The sequence below is a fragment of the Micromys minutus genome, assembly GCF_963924665.1.
Source record: "Micromys minutus genome assembly, chromosome: 10".
NCBI lineage: Eukaryota > Metazoa > Chordata > Mammalia > Rodentia > Muridae > Micromys > Micromys minutus.
The window spans coordinates 37,106,731-37,127,554 of NC_137979.1; the positions used below are offsets into that span (position 1 = coordinate 37,106,731).

The window sequence follows — 20,824 nt, forward strand, 5'->3', positions numbered from 1 at the left end:
CATGCTGAGCTGGATCCTCAGATCCTATGATGGAAGGAAAGAGCTGGTTCTTAAAAGCTGACTTCTGGGAGCTGAAGAGATAGTTAGGAGCACTGGCTGCTCTTCCGGAGGTCCTTAGTTCAAATCCCAACAACCACATGGTGGCTCACAACCATCTGTAATGGGAGCTGATGTCCTCTTCTGGTGTGTCTGAAGACAGCTACAGTGTGTGTGTGTGTGTGTGTGTGTGTGTGTGTGTGTGTATACATAAAATAAATATTTTTTTAAAGTTGACCTCTGACCCCTACACACCATGCATGGCTTGCATGCCTCATCCCCACATACATATACAGTCAACTAAGAATTTAAAATTTTAAAGTTACATTTCTGTAACATTCTGTACATTTTAACTTTAAAACTGTTAACACACACACACACACACACACACACACACAGACTTGTACTGCCCTAACGTAGCATCTACTGCCCTTTGTTCTTAGAACTCAAGGGGCCTGAGCCCACAGGCAGGAAGCTGTTCAAATCTGCTGCCATTTTCAATGGCTCGGTTGGGAGAGGCAAGATTTCTCTCAAGATTGTGAAACCAAAGCGAAGGGTAGCAGTAATTTGTTGGTTGAAGGAGCTCCCTGCCATCCGTAGCCGGGGCCTTGGATCTTTATTTGTCCATTTGTGAAATCTATTCATGGGTGCCATAAAGGCCTGGAGAGAAAGCTTTTCTTGGTAGCGATTTCTATTTGCAGGAAAGCGGCAGCTTCTAAGTGAACTTCCCCAGCACGGCTCCTCCTAACATTGCCTCTGAGCATAAGCACTGGTGCTGCCCTCAGGACCGAGAGCCATCAGGTCTTGGCTAAGTCGGGAACTAACTCCATCATTTCTTTAGATTTCACAGCTTTCCCACCGAGGGCCTTGCTGTTCTCAGATTCAGTGCAGGCCATCACATTGTGTTTAATCCAATCTACGTTTTTCATCTGCTTCCATAATCTGCATCTAATAGGGAAATTCCCATACACATCAACATGCAAATTGGTTTTACTTTTAACTTACTTTTATTTACTGTGGGCTGAGGTCAAACCTCATGCATGTTAGGCAAGTGCTCTACAACTGAGCTACCTGCCCACCCTGGGCGTGTAAACTTATCGCAAACAAAATATTTACTTTGTCTGTTTTTCATAAAGGAGTTTGGGAAGATTTCTTTGAAGAGAGAAAGAAGGGATCCGTTACAGTTGTTGAAATAAACGCACTCTCCGGGTATGGTGGCAAAGGTCTTTAATCCCAGCATTCTGGAGGCAGAGACAGGCGGATCTCTAGTAATTCATGGCTAGTCCTGTCAGCATAGCATAAATAAATAAAAGTATAAATAATCGTATAAATAAACAAAAAAAAATAAAAAGTTTATTTACTGTGCTGGATGGTTTTATGTCAACTTGACAAAAGCTAGAGTCATCTGAGAAGAAGAACCTCATTTTAAAAAAGCCTCCATAAGACAGGGCTGTAGGCAGCCTGTGGGGGCATTTTCTTAATTGATGATTGATGGAGAGGGCCCAGCCCACTGTGGGAGGAGCCATCCCCAGGCTGTGGCCCCGGGTTCTATAAGAAAGCAGGCCGAGTAAGCCTGAGGAGCAAGCCAGTAAGCGGCTCTCCTCCTTGGCCTCCACATCAGCTCCTGCCTCCAGGGATTGAGTGCTTGTTCCGACTTCCTCCAATGTGATGTGGAAGTACAAGCCAAATAAACCCCGTCCTCCCCAAGTTGCTTCTGGTCATGGTGTTTTATCACAGCAATGGTCACCCGAAGACAACACCCATCCATCCATTCACTTTTGCAGCGGTGGGATCACACCTGGAGTCCCAGTACTCCAAACACCTTCCACTGCATTTCCACGAGATCGCTGCCAGGCATGGTGCCCACTCTGACAATTCAAGTAGTCGGGAGGACAAGTTTACCACCGTTCTGGTCTACATAGCAAGTTCTAGCCTAGCCGGGCCTATATAGGAGACCTTATCTATATCTACAGCAACAGCTATCTCTTACCTATTATATCTATTATAAGTATATATTATATATAAATCACCTATACCTATATCTACCTATATACCTATATCATCTTTATCACCTATAGCTATATCAGCTATACAGAGAGACAGACAGAGAGAGACAGAGAAACAGAGATTACAGCCAGGCCAGCTGACAGCACCTATAATACCATCATCTACTCAAGAGACTGAAGCAGATTCTTTGTTTGAAAACAGTCTGGGAAATTTAGCAACAATGCCTCCCAACATTAAAAAAAAAAAAAAAAAAGCTAAAAACGGACTGAGCCGAGGCTTCTCCCATCCGCCAGCCAGCAGCAGCTGCAGGACCTCTCGCGCCTCCTTAGTCCTTCCCCACCCAAGCCTTCTTCCCTTCCTGTCTGCTCTCTCCTCACTGCCCCTCCCTACGGGATCCCTTCTTCTGGTACCTCCTGTGCACGGTGTTTTGCAGGCCCAAGACCCCCTCCTAAACTCTCAAATGCTTGACCGAACAATAGGCTAACACGGAAGGCAAGCCAGGACTGCTAATGCTGGTTCGGTTTTGTTGTCCTCGGGTCTCCCACACCGCAGGTCATTAAGTCGGATGTACCTGTCTCCAAATGAGATATTCACCCTCGACCCCCAGACACAAGAGGCAGGGCCTGAGCTGAGGGTAACTTTCTTGTCCCCTCCCCAGCTTCCCTTCCTTACCCCCTCTCCTGCTCTCCTTCCCAGACCCCTCCCCTCCTCTCCCCTACTCTTCTCCATCCACTCCCCTCCCAGTCCCGGTCCCATGGCCCTGAGAATTCCTGTCTAGCACCCTTCTCCTCTTGAGTGTCTTACTTCCTTTCCCGAACTGCTGCTCTGAGTCTCCACGTCCCTGGGCTTTTGCCACTGAGGGCCCCCGTTTCCTGACTAAGTAGCAAGCCAGCCAGTACAAAGGCTGAATAAACAGTCAGTAGAAATTAACTTGAACGTTCAGGGAGAAGAACAAAGACTTCCGACATGAGCCAGGGAAGGAATGGTAATTGCCAGAGAGAGAGGGGCGGCCCTGAGCTCAAGCTGCCGGAGACTTGGGAGCTGGGATGTTGACAGCGGCGGAGACAGGCAGGCTCGATGCTGACTTGATAAGGGGAACAGTGAGAATTCTAATTCAAGGAAGATGCAGATAGAGAGGAGCTGTGGGGGCGGAGAGGAGCGGGGAGGCGGAGAGGAGGGGCCGCTGAGGGGTCCAAAGGCAAATGGCAAGGTCCCCCTGCTCCTGGCTGGGCATCCTTGCCTGGGCTCCCAGCCCAGAGTAGATGTTCTCATGGGGACACTAACAGTAGCCAAGTAGGCACGCATAGAGACTCCAGGAGAGGAGGACAGGCAGAGGCAACTGGCATTTCGTCTCCTCCAGGATGGAAGAAATGATGAACCCTATGGACTCAAAGAAACCTGGGGAGCCCCACCCTAAGCCCATGGAAGCAGATCCATTTAAGAGACTTCTACAGAGAAGCAATTGGCACGACTTGTCCTTAACCCACCCTGTGTGGCAGTTTACAGAGGGGGTACGAATGCTCAGAGCCATGCCCTGGAGGAGGGCGCTTTAGGGCAGAATCCTGAGGAGGCGTGCATCCTGGAGAAGGGTGTTAGGGGACAGCCGATGAGAAAACAGGCGTCTATGCCTTGAAGGGAAGGAAAGGGAGAAGTGGAGTCCGGAGACTGAGGAGGCTAGTTAGAGACACCAAGGGACTTCTGAGGGAGGAGAGACTGGTTGGTCATTCCAGAAGTGGGATAAACAGAAGCTTCCTGGAACGTCTCCCCTGGCAGAAAGGACGCAGCCCGCAGGACCAGTGGTTGGGTCTATCGGGCTAATCCGAAAGATCCAAACAGCAGCATTGGCTGGAGGGAGACCATGTCAGACCACCCAGTCTCCAGAGACCACTAGGAGAGACAACCGGGTCCCTGCTGCTACTGGTGGCCCACCAGAGCGCACATTTTCAGCTGCTGGACACAACACACGTGGTCGTGGCTGGAAAGCCAGGTGATGGCACACAAGCTCTGGAAGGACCCACGCAGGACACCAGGCTTCCATCTTTGAGTAACTTCTGCTACATCAAAGCACCCGGGAAGAGCCATGCCTCTAAAAATCCCTGATTTTTTTTTTTTTTTTTTTTTTTTTTTTTTTGGCAAAAGACATCTCCATGCTCTGTGGCCTCTTAATTTCGTAGATGGTAAAGTGCAGAGAATTAAAGAATCAATGGGCAATTAAGGAGGTACTGGCAGGTTCTGGCCAGGAGCGTATTATTTATTTATTCAGCCAGCCACACTCATTTTTAAAGAGCTAACTTCCATTTTGTTTCTGACATCAAAAATAAATCACACTAAAAACTGTATACATCATAACTGGAAAAAAATATTTGCATGGTATGTCGCCTCTGTGAAGCCTCGGCGGCGACCTGCAAAAGGAATTTTTGTCGGTGTCAAAAAAAAAAAAAAGAGAGAGAGAGAGAGAGAGAGATGAATTCATTCTGCACTGGCCTTCCCTGAGGGTACAGATGGGATCGAAAAGACAAAAATAAGGTTTTAATTCACTAGTGATTTTCCCACCCCGTCTCAAGCTTCTTTTTGATTCTGAGCATCCATTTTCCTGGGTCGTCTTGGGAGGGTTGCAAGATTTCAATCCATTAACACAGTAGTAGGCTGGTGAAATTTCAGAACAGGCTGAGATGAACAGCCACAGTGAGGACACAGCTGCCTTGGGGCTCCCGGCAGAACTCAGACAGCCTATGATTCAGCTCCCAGCCCTAAAGAAGGGGATCTCTTTGAAAAGCCCTCTTTTCTCACCTCTCCTTTCCCCTTACCTGGCTTGGGAGAAAAACAGCCTTGGCCCCCAGTCCTTAAAAGCCTTCTGAGTTTGGACCAGCTCCTTGACATTAATTATACCTGCACCAATCACCTTCTTCCACCCTCCACCCGAACTTCCTCACCCTTCTCCCCCCACCTCTGTATCCCCACCCCTGGCTTCTCACCCCTCCCCAGCAAGCAAGCGCTCTGGCTTCCCTATAGCATCTTCCCAAGCTACCCCAAGGTTGATTCTAGGACAGCGGCTCTCAAACTTAAGTTTACATCTAAACTACGTGGACAGAGAGCTACACGGTTCCCGTTCAGTAAGTCTAGGGTACGAGCTGGGAATTTGCATTCCTATTAAGTTTAATACTGAGACAGTGCTTGGGGAACCTGTTTTCAGTGATGAGGCAAAGGGAGGGGATACCTATAGTAGCTTGTGCTGTGGCGCCACCTAGTGGACATAGACCACAATAGCAGCAGTCTGCCCAGTGTAGTGAACAAGACTTAATTACACTCCTTTAAACACGTCAAAAACACATTCCTTTTTACGGCTCTACTTTTTAAGGTAGGCCTTTTACTGTTTAAATGCTCTCTTTCCATCCTCCGAAGAGGACCATTACAAACTATGCCCTGCCCGGTGTGGATGAAATAAAACAGGAAACGGTGTTTTGAGGGCAGAAACTAAACCACACACCCTGATTTTGATAACTGTCCCCCCCCCATACATTTGATCTAAGGCACAACACTGCACACATCACCCAGATTCCACAATAATTAGCTCTAACACCAAACCGAAACACCACAGGAACCAAGGATCCCATGTTGTCTCAATCCAGTGGGGAAGCTTATCGCTTTAGAAGAAACTCAAGCCTGGGGACATGGCTGTTGTAGAGAACTTGCCAGAGCAAGCTCAAAACCCTGGGTTCACTCTCCAGCACGACCTAAATCGGGTCTGTAACCCCAGGCCTGGCAGTTAGGAGACAAGTGAGGTTAGAAGTTCAAGGTCAGCTGGATGGTGATGATGGACAACTTCAACCCAAGCACCAGGGAGGCGGAGGCAGGTGGATCTCTGTGAGTTTGAGGCTAGCCTGGTCTACAGAGCAAGTTCCAGGAAAACCCTGTCTCAAAAAAAAAAAAACAAAACAAAAACAAAAACAAAAAGAGGGAGGAGGGAGGAAGAAGAGAATGAAGGAGGAAGAGAAGGAAAAAGAGGAGGAGGGGAAAAATGTAGGTTTCAAAGTTCAATTCTTAAGAATCTCTGTTTCAGCGGGCCCGTGCCCAGCTACTTGCAAGTATTACAGGTAAATTGAAGCAAATGCCTGAGCCTCTACTGTGAGCCGGTCTGCAGGGCAGTGACCTCAAAACCATGTTTCCTACATAGCACCATCCAAGAGAAGCATCTGAGCTGCACTCTCCACTCGAACTCATGACAATGCACATTCATTAGTTGCCCATTAAATGTGGAAGGGGCGGGGGCAGGGCTGGTGAGGTGATCCAGTCAGTGGTTCAGAGCATGACTGGCTGTTCTTCCAAGGGATCCAGGTTTGAGTTCTCAGAACCTACCTCCCAAGCATTTGCAACTCCAGTTCCAGGGGCTCTGATACCCTATTTTGACTTCTTCGGGCACCAGACAAACTTACTTGCAGGCAAAACACCCATCCCTATAAATAGTACTTTTTATGGCAAAGAAGGAGCCGAGGATGTGGTTTGGTTGGGAGAGTTCTCGTCTACCGTGAGTGAAGTCCTAAATGTGGCCCCTAACACTGCATAGCCCGGCATGGCGGTATCTACCTGTGCTCTCGGCACTTGGGACAGTGGAAAGGTCAGAAGTTCAAGGTCACCCTTTGCTGACATAGGGAATTCAAGTTCAGACTTACATAGACTGACTGAACAGGCACTGCAGAGGGCACGAGGGAACTCTAGGACCCCACACACATCCTATTCCTCACCTTTTGAAGGTCATCTGGAATATGTGCATATTCGAGAAGACATCGAATTCTATGCCCCAGATTCACACGCTTTTATTATATTCTAAAGGTAACAACGGGGAGGTAATACTCTAAAGGTAACAATGCATATGAGTGCTGTGCCCTCAGAGGCCAGAGACATCAGATCCCCTGGAACTGCAGTTACAGGTGGTTATGAGCCACCAGATGTGAACACTGAGAACTGAACCCAAGACTTGTATGAGAAGGGTACATGATCTGAACCCCTGGGCCATCTCTTTAATTCCCACCCCAGATTTTTTTTAATGTGGATTCTGAGGTTGAGACTCTCCTGTTTGTAAAGCAATCCCTGTACTGAGCTATGTGTTTAGACCCCCCACCCCAATCATCCTTTAAAATATGTATTTTTATCATGTGTCTGTATGTATATGTGCATGTGAGTAGCTACAGAGACCAGAAGAATGAGTCAAACCTCTGGTAGTTGTGGTTTCAGGCAATTGTGAGCTGCCTGGTATAGGTGCTGGGAACCTGACTCTAGTTTGAAAGAGCAGCAAGCATTCTTAACTGCTCGACAATCTCTCCCACCCCCAGAAGGTAATAATGTTTAATTATCTCTTAGTGAGTAGCTTCATCTCAGACCAGTTAAGTCTGTTTATGCGGCAGGTTTAGAGTTAGTGTGCTACGCAGCCAGTATGGACCATCAAAGCCCTGGAGGAAGTACTCAACCTTTGATGAACAAACAAACAGGCTCCGAGTCATTAAAATGAAGATCAATACTTGGGTGCCTGGGCTTGTGCCTATGGGGGCCAAGTTACTTAGGAATTTGGGTACCGGAGCACACACAGAGAGCAGAGCCTGGATACCAGAAGACACAGGTTCAAGGCCAGGCTCAGCCTATTGTGAGCCTAGTCTCTACCTCCTCAGAGGTTCCAGGACCCCACAGAAGAGTGAAGAAAGGCCCCCCGCTTAGGCTAGTGCCATCTGCTATCGACTCGCTGAAGGCTCTGGGTCTGTCTCAGCTTTGTAGCCCTTAGCAGGCTTGGCATACATACACAGGCACTTGGTGCAGAAACCCATAGAAGTAGTCAGAATGTCTTCCCTGTCATCCTGCCAGGAAGACCAGAGGAAGACAAGAACTGCATCCAGGCTCAGGGAGGAAGAATCAGCGGTCCTTGCCCAGAGCGCCGGGGTTTCTCCAATGCCCCATCTGTCTCCACCGGATGTCAGCTTGGCCTGCTTCGATAAACAAACAAGCCAGGATCTCACTGAGAATATTTTCTTTGTAAAGATACAAGTCAGCCTCCTTGAGAGAAATCTTCAGTTGGCCCCCCATTTGCCAAACAGATTACCCCCAAATCAAACCTGGTAAGCCTGTTGAAATTTCACCTTCACTTAAAAACGGACAGCCATGGTACGGTGTGACTCACGACATGTAGTCGTGTTCGTGCAGGGGCACACGTATGGAGGTCAGAGAACCACTTCAAGTGTTGATCTTCATTGCCTATTCTGAGACAGATAGGTTTGTGCACCGCCACACCCGGTCTCCTCCTCTCCTCCCCAGCACAGTAGGGTTACAGATGCACACTAACATCCAGCTAACTGTGGGATCTGAGGATCCAAACCTGGGTCCTGAACCAGAACTCACCCATCATGGGAACAGAAAAGAAAGAACTTGTGCCAAGTCAAGCAGAACATGGCCCTGGGACCAAAGGCTGGGGCTGTGGTGGTTGGAATGGGAGGGGCCCCCTCAAATAAACACTAGGGAGTTAGGGAGCCGCACTACTCGATGGAGGTTAGATGTGACCTTGATGGAAGACGTGTGTCACTGGAAGAGGGTTTTGGAGTTTCAGCTGCCAGATGTAGGGCTCTCAGCAACTGCTCCAACACCATGTCTGCCTGTGTGCCTCCGAGCTTCTCACCATGACAATAATGGACTAAACCTCTAACCAATAACAGGTTTTCCTTACTAAGAGGACATGGTGTCTCAACAATAGAATGCTGGCTAACACAGGTGCCTAGAGCTACATCACCGAGCAGTTGACACACAAACTTCATCCTGGCAGCTTATGACAATTATGCCTCACCCCTACCTCCATGGAGGATTAGCTAACGCTCTTCTGTGTTCTCTTCACTCTGAAACATGGCTGACACTGGGCAGGGAATGAAGGAAAGCGTTTGACTACCCTCATATCTGCAGCCCTGTGACACGTACCGCCTCTACTGCAGAATCAGGAGGAACCAACCCCATGTCCACATTTAAGTCCAACAGGGCCGAAGGTCACGTTTGGTTGTGGAGTCGACAGGATTCTTGGCAAAAAGGACAGACACCCAATTAACCGGAGATGCCCAGCCAAATAATGGTGCCTGTCAGGTCAAGATGACATATACTTCTCACACTCAAGGGGTTGGCATGTCCTGATCATAACAAATCAGACATAGTCCACTGGGAAGGTAAGTGAAAATGAAAAGCTCACGGGTGCTGTGGAAGACTCAGGTGTGCAGTGAAGATGGCAGACTATTGGATCACAACGTGTTTTATGATGACTGGCTTACAGAAGCCTCAAGGCAATCAAGGGGCATACTGCCCCAATTCAGACAGGATTGAGGTTTGACGCCAGCTTGGCCTACATAAGCAAAACTCCACACAAGACACTTTTAAACACACTTCCCCAAAACATGCTGTTAAAACTACAAGTATGTGCAACGTGGGCATGTGGAGGTCAGAGAACTTTGGGGAAGTAGTTTTTCTACATCCACCATGGACTTTGAACTGGGCATCAAACTCGGGTCATGAGACCTGCACGGCTAATGGTCTAAGGAGCCATCCCCCAGCCCACGATTTTGTTTTGACACATTACCACTGGTTCAGGCTGTCCCCAGCCCTCCTGCCTCTGTCTCCCGGGTGCTGCTTACACGGTAGGACCTGGTCAATCTATAGTGTTCACAGTAAGAAAGTCTGTGTAAGGGTGCTGGGACCAGCGGATGCCCAGCATTGCTGTCTGAGAGAAGAGTCACAGCCAGTTGCTGCTATGGTCCCCTAAACATGGAAGACTACCACAGAAAGTCCACACCAGACATCAAACTGTGGGCCACCTTACTAACGTTTTTCTTACATGCTTAAAGTGAACATTAATTTTGTTCCTTATAATTGCAGCTTTTGGAAAACTGTCTCAATGACGAGTCAGGTTCTATTTTTTTATGTAATTTATTATTCTATGTACGTTAGTGTTTTGACTACCTGTAAGTCTGTATGAGGGTGTCAGGTCCCCTGAAACAGGCGTTGCAGTTGTGAGCTGCCTTGTGGGTTCAGGAAATTGAGCCCCTCCCCCAATCAAGTTGTATTTCCACTGTACTTATCCAGACTACCCAAGACATTACCAACATAAATGAAAAGCATTCACCCTTTGGCTCAGATGTTACAAACTTCTCCTGGCTTGATTCATGTTTGACTTAACTCTTTCACAGAAGCAAAACCATCAATGGCCCTGTACTCCTCCCTGTTCCCCTAGGACCTAAAACTATCCCCACTGGCAGGCCATTTAATTACTGGCACTTGTCAGGGGACATAAACCTAGGTGAGCAAGGTGGTTGGTTCCTTGCTACTTAGAGAAGTGATTAACAGCACTTAGGCTGAGGAGTGGCTGGCTTTGAGACTTGGCTCTGCTCTTAAGTAGCTCAGCCAGGAAGGAAGGGTTCCTGCCTCATTGGCTTGTGGAGTCTGTCACCACAGCACGGCACAGCTCCCTATGGGAGTACGCTAGACCTTTAGTGCCAGTCTTATTTTACCTTAAACCTGCAATGGCTGTGACTTCTGTTCTCAGGAGCCGGATGCTGATCCTGGTATAACCAAAGCCATCCTTGCAGTCACAGAAACCTAGAACCTAGGTTCTGCAATGACCAGCCACCCCTGTCTCTCAGGGCTGAGAGGCACATCTGAGAAACTACCATCAGAAGTCCAGTACCCCAGGACCCCACCCTTCGCCCCCAGCAGTTGGCTGGATCTTTTCTCCCACTAGCTGGTTCAGGCTAAGACGCCTCTGATGACCACTAGTAACAGGAGTCTCAGATGAGCTCACCTAAGAAACTCCAAACACCTGCTCCTCTGAAGAGCCTGTTTGAAGAGTTCATGCCTTCAGGATTGGCCCTCCAACCTGCTTTTCCTCCCCAATTCCCAACCATGTCCCATGGAGTCATACTCCAAAGATGAGATCTGAAAGACCAAGAATCTACATCCTCCCCAGACCCTATGGCTTTGGCTAGAGAAGCCTGTCTCAACACCTAGTCCATCCCAAGGGAAGCACTCTGGTGTCATCAGACTGCAGAGGCCTGTCCCTCTATCCTCTACAGTCTATATCTTCTCCCTACACCACACCCAGTCCTCTCTGAATGCAGAAGCCAGAGGAAGCTGGACTGCCACCTGGTGGGGGAAAGGGGAAGAGCAGGCCAAAATGTCTTCTAAGATGTGGGGTCTCTTTTATCACGGCCCTTGGAGAGACAGAGCTGGACCCTCTAGAGACCACACCACTCACAACCACCCTCCTTAGTCCCAGCCCCAAATCTTTGCCACCACTGAAGAAAAAAAATGGACTCAAGGTTATAGTTTATACAATTCAAGATTTATGTAAAGTCCAAGATACTTAAGTTATTCTTAAATTGCACAATGCTAAAGACAGTCTATAAAAGAGTCAAACACACCACTGCAAGGTAATTCAATGAAAGTCTTTTTTTTTTTTTAAATGCGTACAGGGAAAAAAAAATCAAATCCCCAAATGACAGTCTCCCATACAGCTTCCTGTCTGCACAGGAAGCACAGGGGCCCCTGACTAAAGCAGCAGGGAAGTGAGTCCCACTCCGTGGGATGGATGAACTTCTATTTCCTGGTGAAGAATGTGGAAGAGTTTTGAGTTCCCTTTGTTCTCCAGTGTGTCTTGTACAAAATATTACATCTTTAAACATATATTTACAGAGTTTGCACAAATAGAAAATGGTTACAAATTACAACCAGGCTTGGCAAGATAATAGCTTCCCCTCTCCCCACTCTCTGGGGTCAGGTGTGACAATTGCTCCTTATTTACATCTGTTTAAAAAAGTCTGAGTTCCTAGAGACCTGGAGGAAGTATATAAAAACTGCTAAACACCGTCAATTCATCCGAGTGAGCTGTACAGGGAATCGATACCAGTTAGTCCGTGTCTCACTCCCTGAATTGCACTCAGAACTGACCCTCTCAGCCAGCCCCACACCCGCCCTGGCCTGCCTGCTGCAGTGTGTGGGGTTTGGGTGGGGAGGGGAGAGCGGATGGAATGGGAACATGACAGCCAGCTAAGAGACCTCCCTGCAGACAGCCTCCAGTCGGGCTGGTGAAGCGCCATTCTAAGGCTTTGAAAGGAACACGCAGCTCCTCCTGGGGAGAATCTCCTCCACAGGACAACAGAATGGGGAAAGAAGACTCAGTGAGAACAGTGTTTGTTACTCTGCTGTTAAATCTCTGTCCTGAGTGCCAAACCCAATCTCAACAGTGCAAAGAAGTCCGAAGCAGCCGAGAGCCAAGGTCAAAGGCTGGCGTAGTAGCTGTCTACCCACTGTGCAAGGCCTCGCTCCACCAGCGACCGGTTTATCAACACCACCTGGAAAAGAGAATTTTCTTGAAATTCTCCATGGCACCTAGGGGCTGGGTTTCAAGTCAGCACGGGTCCTTTTACCCAAGTCTCTAGTCATCAGCCAGGGAACAGATGCAGACCTGGAGCCGAAAACCACAACAGGATCTCACTCAAACCTCGTGCCCTTTGGCACGGGCTTCTAGCATCCTGAAGAAATCCGAGCCTTGATGGTGAGGAGAGGAACAATGGACAGAGGTCCTGGAAGGCTTGGAGCAGGGTCTCCCCCGCTTGGCACTAAGGAGACTTCATGTTGGGAGAGACTGTCCCAGAAGTTACATGCTCAACAGCACATCTAGCTTCATGACACTACATGACACTAATGTCATCACTCCCAACCGTGATGCCCCGTGTCCCGTGTGAATGGCATGGTCCACAATCATGTTGTCTAACAGTGGCCAGAACTAGTTCCCCGTCAGCCTACTGCCACTAACAGCAGCTTGGGTAGAAAGGGGTACTCACTTCATCTCCAACCACACTCCATAGCTGAATGAGAGGAAGGCCAGTTGCACTGTAGCTTGTCACCTGGAGGGACATGGGCCATAGAAAACATCTTAGGTTATACACACTCAAAGCCTGAGACAAGTTTTACTATGTAACCCAGACAAGCCTCAAACTCAAAGTCTTCCCTGCCTCAGCCTACAGAGTGCTTGATTATAGGAGTGTGCCAGGCCTGCCTTACGCACTTCTTCAAGCTTGCTGGTCTCCCCAGACTCATGACCGTAGGTCAGGAGGAATTTAAGTGTCAGATCTCAAGTCTGGACACTTAAGTTGCACTAGGCAGAAGCCTCCACTGACAGCCCCTGGCTAGTCTCCAGCTTCCTGCCCTGCCCCCACACCTGGGCCAGCTCCCCCTACCCCCCCACACACACCTGGGCCAGCTCTCCCTCCCCCCCCACACACACACCTGGGCCAGCTCCCCCCTACCCCACACACACACACCTGGGCCAGCTCCCCCCTACCCCACACACACACACCTGGGCCAGCTCCCCCTACCCCACACACACACCTGGGCCAGCTCCCCCTACCCCCCACACACACACCTGGGCCAGCTCCCCCTCCCCTCTACACACACACCTGGGCCAGCTCCCCCTCCCCCCCACACACACCTGGGCCAGCCTCCTGCCCTCTTACACACACACCTGGGCCAGCCTCCTGCCCTCTTACACACACACCTGGGCCAGCCTCCTGCCCTCTTACACACACACCTGGGCCAGCCTCCTGCCCTCTTACACACACACCTGGGCCAGCCTCCTGCCCTCTTACACACACACCTGGGCCAGCAGTGCTGTATTGCCTGTCATCTCACTCATGGCCGCATCTGCCTCGGGTGAAAAGTGATCATCATCTAGAAGAGAAGATAAAGGCAAAACAGTTCAGATGCCCTCTAGGGCAAAATAGTGTCACCTGTAGGCTGCTCCAGACACTTCTGACTGCAGGACTGTGTCTAGGACAGCCACCTTGCCAGCTGAGCCTATGCCTCTGGACTCAAGTGGATAAACACAGGGGAGCCACGGCTGCATGTGTCCCCCAAGGCATAGGGTACACAGAATGGGGCCAGCTGTGCTGAACAAATTGTGTACTTCCAACCAAACCAGCAATGCCCCAGAAGACAGAAGGACATGTCTACTTTATGAGCAAATGCTGATCCCCAAAGGCAACATTCTAATCCCGTCAATGGACCCAGTATGGGTGGATGCCATCTAATGGGCAGGACTCCATGTGGCTGGCTTATAAAAGTGACGTATAAGAAAAGAACATGCCAAGGCAGGAAGTAGTAGGGTGGAAGGTGAGCTGGGTGAGTCTTGTGATAAAGCAGGGCCTGTTTCCATGGGCTTGGCCAGATAGTAACGTGGACAGAACAGAAAGAGGTTGGGAGAAAAGAGGGGACAGAGAGGGTGCCTCCAGTACTCTGGCAGGACCTGAGCTTCTGTTTTAAAAAAAAAAAAAAAAAAAAAAAAGGCAGGCTCTTGCTATGTATGTAGCTCAGGCTAGCCTCAAACTCATGGCAATCCTCCTGCTTTGGCCTCCTGAATACTAGGATTAAGTGTGCAGCATCACACCTGGTTACACTGTGGTAAGTCTTGAGCATCTGAAGGGCCTGCCTGGGAGAGGGTGACGGGTTAAACACTTACCTACAACACGAGAAGCTATGATCTGAGCACTTTGTACATCACTACACGTGACTCTCGCAGCCACCCTGCTGTGTGAGCACCATCCCATCATGCCAGGAGAGGACGAGGGAGGGCAGCACCCTTTGTTAGCCATGCTCTCGGTCCCCACACCGCCGAGCACTGTGACCTTCCTCACTGGAGGCTGGAAGCCGGCGAAGTGCCGAGCAGCAGACCCTGAGTGAGGTCACGGCAGCACTGGCTTCGTCTGGGGACTGGCTAGAAACCTGAGATTCTGGGCCTCAGTCGAGACTATTCAACCAGAAGCTAACAGTGACAGCAACTATGTCTACACAGGCTACAGGTGAGATCCCAATGCCCCAGTGTTCCTCACCCCCTCCCCCAGCAGTTGGGGGCTTGCCTGTTACCTGACAGAGGAACCACACTGTCCAGAAGAACTTCTGCTCCTTGGAATGGCAGGGTCACAAAGTCAGACCTGGAAAGGCAAGAGAGGGATGGGTTGGACAGGACCTACGGTATCTGGATGGATCTTCTACTCAGCACAGCGACACCTACAATCCAGGTTGATGAGCACACCTGAATGCAGGTGACAGCTGCTATAAGCCAGACTCAGGGAGTCATTCACCAAACTCAAGCGTCTCTCACACTTTAGATGCCCGGGGCTTCTCCCACAGAGCCGCTTTCTAGTTCTGTGTAGCTGAGGCATCACACTGGTCTACATATGACTGTGAACACAGAGTTGGCAGCAGGAGGGAAGACTCCAGCCCCATCGGAAGCTGGGTAGAACTGAGCCATGCACCCATGCCATGCAGGGGTGACTGTGACTGGCCAAGGAGTCCCACTCACCTAATTTGCCGGAGCACGTCGACCTTCACCCTCTTATAGCCACCATAGTCCACGTAGCGAATCTCCACCTCATTGGTCTCCTCATAGGAGGCCACTACTTGGGCTCGCCACCAGGCCCCGTCCGCACCAGGGGCAGCGCAGATAACCGTTACTGCAGGGTGGGAGGACAAGTGTGTGGAACACGTCTGGCCTAGGACAGGGCTGTAAGGGCTACCCTGGTCATTGCTCCCCACCTTCCCACACTGTCAGAGGCATGCATTTTCACAGGGAGGGGCAGGGACAATACGAATCCTCCACAAAACCTCTCCCAGAGCCCAAGACAAGCAAGGGGAAAGAAACCCAGATCATCCCCAAAGCTACCCAATCCTGACGGACCTTCAGTCTGGGTCCATGACTCTGAAATGTAGCCTAGTACATTAAAACTAGTACAATACAGGAGTGAGGGCCTGCCAGAGATGACCTCAGCTGCCATTCTCAGATATTGGATCTTTAAAAAAAAAATGCTGGCTGGCCAGTGAACTCCAGACCTCTGCCTATCTCTGCCATTTCAGTGCTGGGATCACAAGCATATCACTACACACAGCTTTTCCTTCTTTCTTTTAAACTAGAGGAAATCAAACTCACATCCCGTGACAAGCATTTCACCGAATTACCTCTCAGCCCCTGGGCCTAAGGAACAGTCCCTGGGGAGAATCAAGCTGCCAAACTCAGTGGCCCAGCACGTAGGATGTAGTCTACCTAACTCCACAACAACTCCAACAGAGAGCCTGACCAGAGGGCATCCTAGGTCTATAGCTCACACCATCTAGCCTCTGCCTCAGGAAGTAGAGTGCCCCCAGGCAGCCAGACTGGGCAGGATCAGGTAAGGGTCACAGCATCTGCAGTAGCCGACTACACTTGGTCCTGACCCAGGCGGCAAAGCCCCAGTGCAGCTTTACCCTTCCACTCCAGTTTGTGCTTGACCTATGGCTAGATCATTGGAGAATCTGATGAAATTAAAACCCCATCTTTCCTAAAGGAGGGAAACCGCTATAGACAGGAGATGGGAGGGATGTTTTGCATTTAGTCCCCTACCCACTGATAAAAGCAACAAAGGCACCAGTGACACCCCGGCCCCTGCTCAAGTGCTGCCTGAGCAAGTCCCTTGTTTAGATAGTGACCTCACCTGTCATGTACCAACAACCCAGACAAGTGACAAGTCACACCGGAAGTGCACCACACGACACAGACAGCATATCCACTCTACTTCCTGGTGGGCAAGTGTGGGTACCACTGAGTATCACCCCACTTGGAAGACACAAAGCCCAGTCTGGAGAGGCGGCTGTGTTGTTCTTGAGGAAGACCTGGGTTTGATCCCAAGTACCGACATGGTGGCTCACAACCGTCCATAACTACAGTTCCAGGGGACCTGAAGCCCTGTCTGACTCCCAGGGACACCAAGCACACATGTGGTACACATACACACACGCAGGCAAAAATGCTCACGCGTAACATAAAATGAGCAAATCTAATCTTAAAAAAAAGTGTCAGCGCTATCACATGAGTCCACCCGGCAAAATGTCACTCCAACCCTACTGCTTTGGCCAGTCAGCAAAACAAGCTAGCACTGGCTGGCCAGGAACTCAGCCCTCTACGATTCCATTACGGCACAATAACTAAAGGATGTGTCACACAAGGGAGCCCAAACAAGACCAAGGACAACATGGGCACCCTCCTTGCCTACACGTCTTGGCCTGACTCTCCAGGAAGCACTTACTTTCCACTGGGGTGGGCAAGGTGGGGATCCCAGGCTGAGAGTAACAGAGGTACATCTGCTGGTCCAGACTGCGCAGTGCGTGGAAGGTGGGGTGTGTGTGTTGTTGTACAAACAGGTGTCCAGCATTGACCTGGTTGACCACGATGACTTCCACAGTGATACCGTCAGGCAGCATGAGCTGGAGGAGGAAGAGGCAGCCAACACTGTGTCAGTTATGATCAGGTTTTGGATCCCCAGGGCAAGTCCAGGAACTAGCACAGCCATCTGTAACATGGTACCCAAATAACAGTGTGGGCTGCTGTGTTGTAATACCAAGACCTGCCAGTAGAGGCAGCCTCCCCTAAGATAGAGGAAACCCCCTAGCCCAAATAGGCAGCCAGAGGCCAACTATATATACAGTGCTGGCTCCTTGCACAGGCTGGGCAAGGGTCCATCTTCTGGAGCATGCAATCACTCACTCACTCACTCACTTCCCCTCTCTCATTCCTTTTGGGTCAGTTTTTAGTTCATGCTCACTGAGTTCCCTTGACTCTTTTTAAAAGATTTTATGTGTATGGATATTTTGCGTGCACGCACGCACACACACGCATACACACACACACACACACACACACACACACACACACACACACACACACACACACGTGCTTGCATACATGCACCATGCACATGCCACTGCCATGGATTCCCTGGAACTGTAGTTATATAGGCAGTTGTAAGCTGCCGTGTGGGTGCTGAGAATTGAACCCGGACCCTCTAAAGGAACAGGCAGTGTTCCTAACTGCTGAACCATTTCTCCAGCCCCCTTCCCACTTCTTTTGATGATTCTGTAAGTCAAGGAAAGCAAATATGGGAGTGAACAGTTTGCTCAGAACATGCCTGAGAATACTGGGTGAGCCTCCTCAGGCCTCTTTGGACCTGCAGTTGACTCTAGAGTGTGGAAGAATTTCCCTGTTTTAGAACAGCAAGCAGCAGCCTCAAGCCAGGTCCCCTGGTGTCCTTTTCACTCCTTTGTGCCTTCTACTTGCCTCCACCTGTCTTTACTTTGGGTGGGGTCTATATACGCGCTCATCTGCTAAGGTGCTGTGCAACAGGTCCTAGCAGAGGTTTCTAAAAGCCCCATACCCCAGCACCCTTTTCCCTGACGCTAAGCTATGGACAACAAAGTAGAGCTCTGTTATAAAGGTACACAGGAAGGTTTGGATTGTGCCTTCAAACCTAGTGCCCCAAGAATATCCTTTGACTTCTATGGGTCCCCACAGCCCTGCTGACTTCAAAACACTTGGAGTCTCCTACCCAGTCCCGTGAGCAAGCAGAACACAAAGGAAGGACACCACCCGCACTAGCCATTCTATTATTTAAAAACAGGTTACAGCCAAGGCTTCTGGGAAAACCTCTAATTCAGAAGTAAAGCACGGAGTGGGGCCCACCCCATTCCCTAATGCCCACAGTGAAAGAACCCTACCTCCACCCCCTATAGCACAAGTGGTTGGGGAAGACAGAGCTGAAACACCTACCTTCCTAAACAAAACCCTAAGGGGCAATTTTCCTGAAGCAGTTTGTTCAACCCATCTAAAATGCAGTAAATAGTATGTGGCCCATAGCTGAGCATCTACTCCCAGCAACAAGAGGCCCAGGGAGGGCCAGGGGCATGCCTGCTCATCGCTCTGGAAACATTACCTTCTCTTCTGCTAACCTCTTGGGCTTCCAAGCTAGGGACTCTGCATTTACCAACTAAATTCCAGGCAGTTCCTGAGGGAAGGTAAGAGGAGGGAGACCTTTGCTAAGGCCGCTGTTTAGCCCAGCTGACCAGAAAGAATTTAAGTCTCACACAAATCCTTATCAGCAGATCCTACCCAGACCTCCGCAGAGTTTCAGAAGCTCACACCCAGTCACCTAGCTTAGCCCTCCATAGTCAAAAGCCTAGAAAAAAGAAAGCAAGCCCAGGGGGCAGGAAAGTATAATCCCCCTAGTATGGTGTCAAGAGGCGCTGGCCCTCAGCACTCGATCCTGCCTTCAGAGAACTGAGTGGAGGCCAGAGCAGAGAATACACACACCCATTGGCCTGCTTGGCCCACATGCAAAGGGTTGAGAACTGAGATGCCGTAGAGCATGCTCACCCAAGATGTCATCGGCAGGGAGGGCAGTGCCAGCGAAGGCAGTGGTGGCGCATAGATATTGGTGAGGTTCAGTTCCTTAAACTTCTTCCCAATCAAGTTGAGAGCTTTGTCTACGTGATGCTGAGAGCCTACGGGTAAGGACAGGACACAGCCTCTGTGGGTAAAAGAAAAATGACAGCAAACGCAAACCCACCCTCAGGCCTCTTCGGGATTCTCACGTGCAAGGGTTTCTAAAGCGCCAAGCATTGGCTTTGCTTTAGGAATGAAGTCACTTAAATCTACTCCCCTTTGGTACCTTTGCCATGCTGACATTCTTTGAACACACAAAGAAACTGGCAGATGGGAAAGGCACAGGTGAACTCAGTCAGAAGGTACCTGTGCACATGAGGGAAATGTGGATGACAGGTAATGTGACCCAGGACCCTGGCCCTGTCACTGAGCACCCATCCTTATCCTGGTCAGACAGAGACATGGCGCAGAGAGGCAGAGTCTCCCGTAAGCACCTGAACTGGAGTCTGATAGACTCCAGCATGGCCTCTAACTAGAAACCCACAGTTTCTATTTGGAGGCTAAACTTCCAAATAAACAGCTGCAACCAGGATGCTACTGCCTTGTGTTTCAGGCAAGGGAGCGAAGCACAGGACAACACTGCCACTGACCTTCGATGTGGCAGATCTGGATGTTCTGTGTGTAAGGCAGAGTGGAGATGTAGATCTTGGCACCAGATGTCTGCTTCAGAAAACTCACATACCGTCCCTGCTTGCCAATCAGTCGACCAACTAAGTGCTTCCAGGGAAAGAGAGAGAAAGAGAGAGATAAGGGTGACAGGAAACAAGCTCCTCACTGCCCAAGGACCCAGGCTTAGTCCAGCTTACAGTTTCTGTCAGCATGTATTTTTCAGAACTGTTCTAAGTACTTATGTCATAGCACCTATGGACAGACAACTTATCATTTTACACATGAAGGGAAACAAGCCAGGACACGCTCCAGAACTCAGCCAAGACCACACAGCTGCTAAGCAGCTGAAGGGGACAGCCTAGCCCAGGACTCAGCATCTCATCCTAACCATGTGGCCCAGACCCAGAATATTACAGTACCCCCTCCTACACACACGCACACACTCTTAATGATCCACTGCTATAAGGGCTGACTCTCTTTCTGAACATCCCTGCCCCTCCAACCCCCTAGGGGCCATAGACAAAGGAGCTGGTTGGACAACGAAAGCCGAGAACACTCAAGGCTCCCACCCCACCACTAGGGAACAGCATGTACAAGTGCCCAGTACACCAGAGTTTGAGGCGAACAGAAGACACCAGACTTAAAACGTAAGACAAGTTCCACAACAATTCCTAATGACCCCAGCCCTGGAGGGTGGCAAGGGACATGGTCCCTACTCACCCAGAGCCTGCCTCACTATGCCCTCTGTGACTATGGAGGGCAGGACTGATAACAAGGTCACTAGGGAAGAAAACTGCCACTGGAGCCAGCAGCCCGGGAGCAGCCTAGGAGTCTTGACCCGAAGTTCAGACTGAG

General features: G+C 49.8%; 1 protein-coding gene across 3 annotated transcripts in view; it reads right to left on the reverse strand.

The window, feature by feature from the left end:
• Positions 1-11,376: 11,376 nt before the first annotated feature.
• AKAP1 (A-kinase anchoring protein 1) overlaps positions 11,377-20,824 on the reverse strand; it is a 31,896-nt gene continuing 22,448 nt past the window's right edge. For all 3 annotated transcript variants that reach the window (XM_080924657.1, XM_080924655.1, XM_080924656.1), the window contains exons 4-11: positions 19,951-20,077; positions 19,292-19,419; positions 17,172-17,349; positions 15,416-15,566; positions 14,977-15,044; positions 13,712-13,785; positions 12,900-12,962; positions 11,377-12,407 (exon numbers count right to left, since the gene is read on the reverse strand). In XM_080924657.1, coding sequence (XP_080780783.1) covers positions 12,333-12,407; positions 12,900-12,962; positions 13,712-13,785; positions 14,977-15,044; positions 15,416-15,566; positions 17,172-17,349; positions 19,292-19,419; positions 19,951-20,077 — 864 coding nt within the window. In that variant the 3' untranslated portion in view covers positions 11,377-12,332. The remainder of the gene's footprint in view (positions 12,408-12,899; positions 12,963-13,711; positions 13,786-14,976; positions 15,045-15,415; positions 15,567-17,171; positions 17,350-19,291; positions 19,420-19,950; positions 20,078-20,824) is intronic.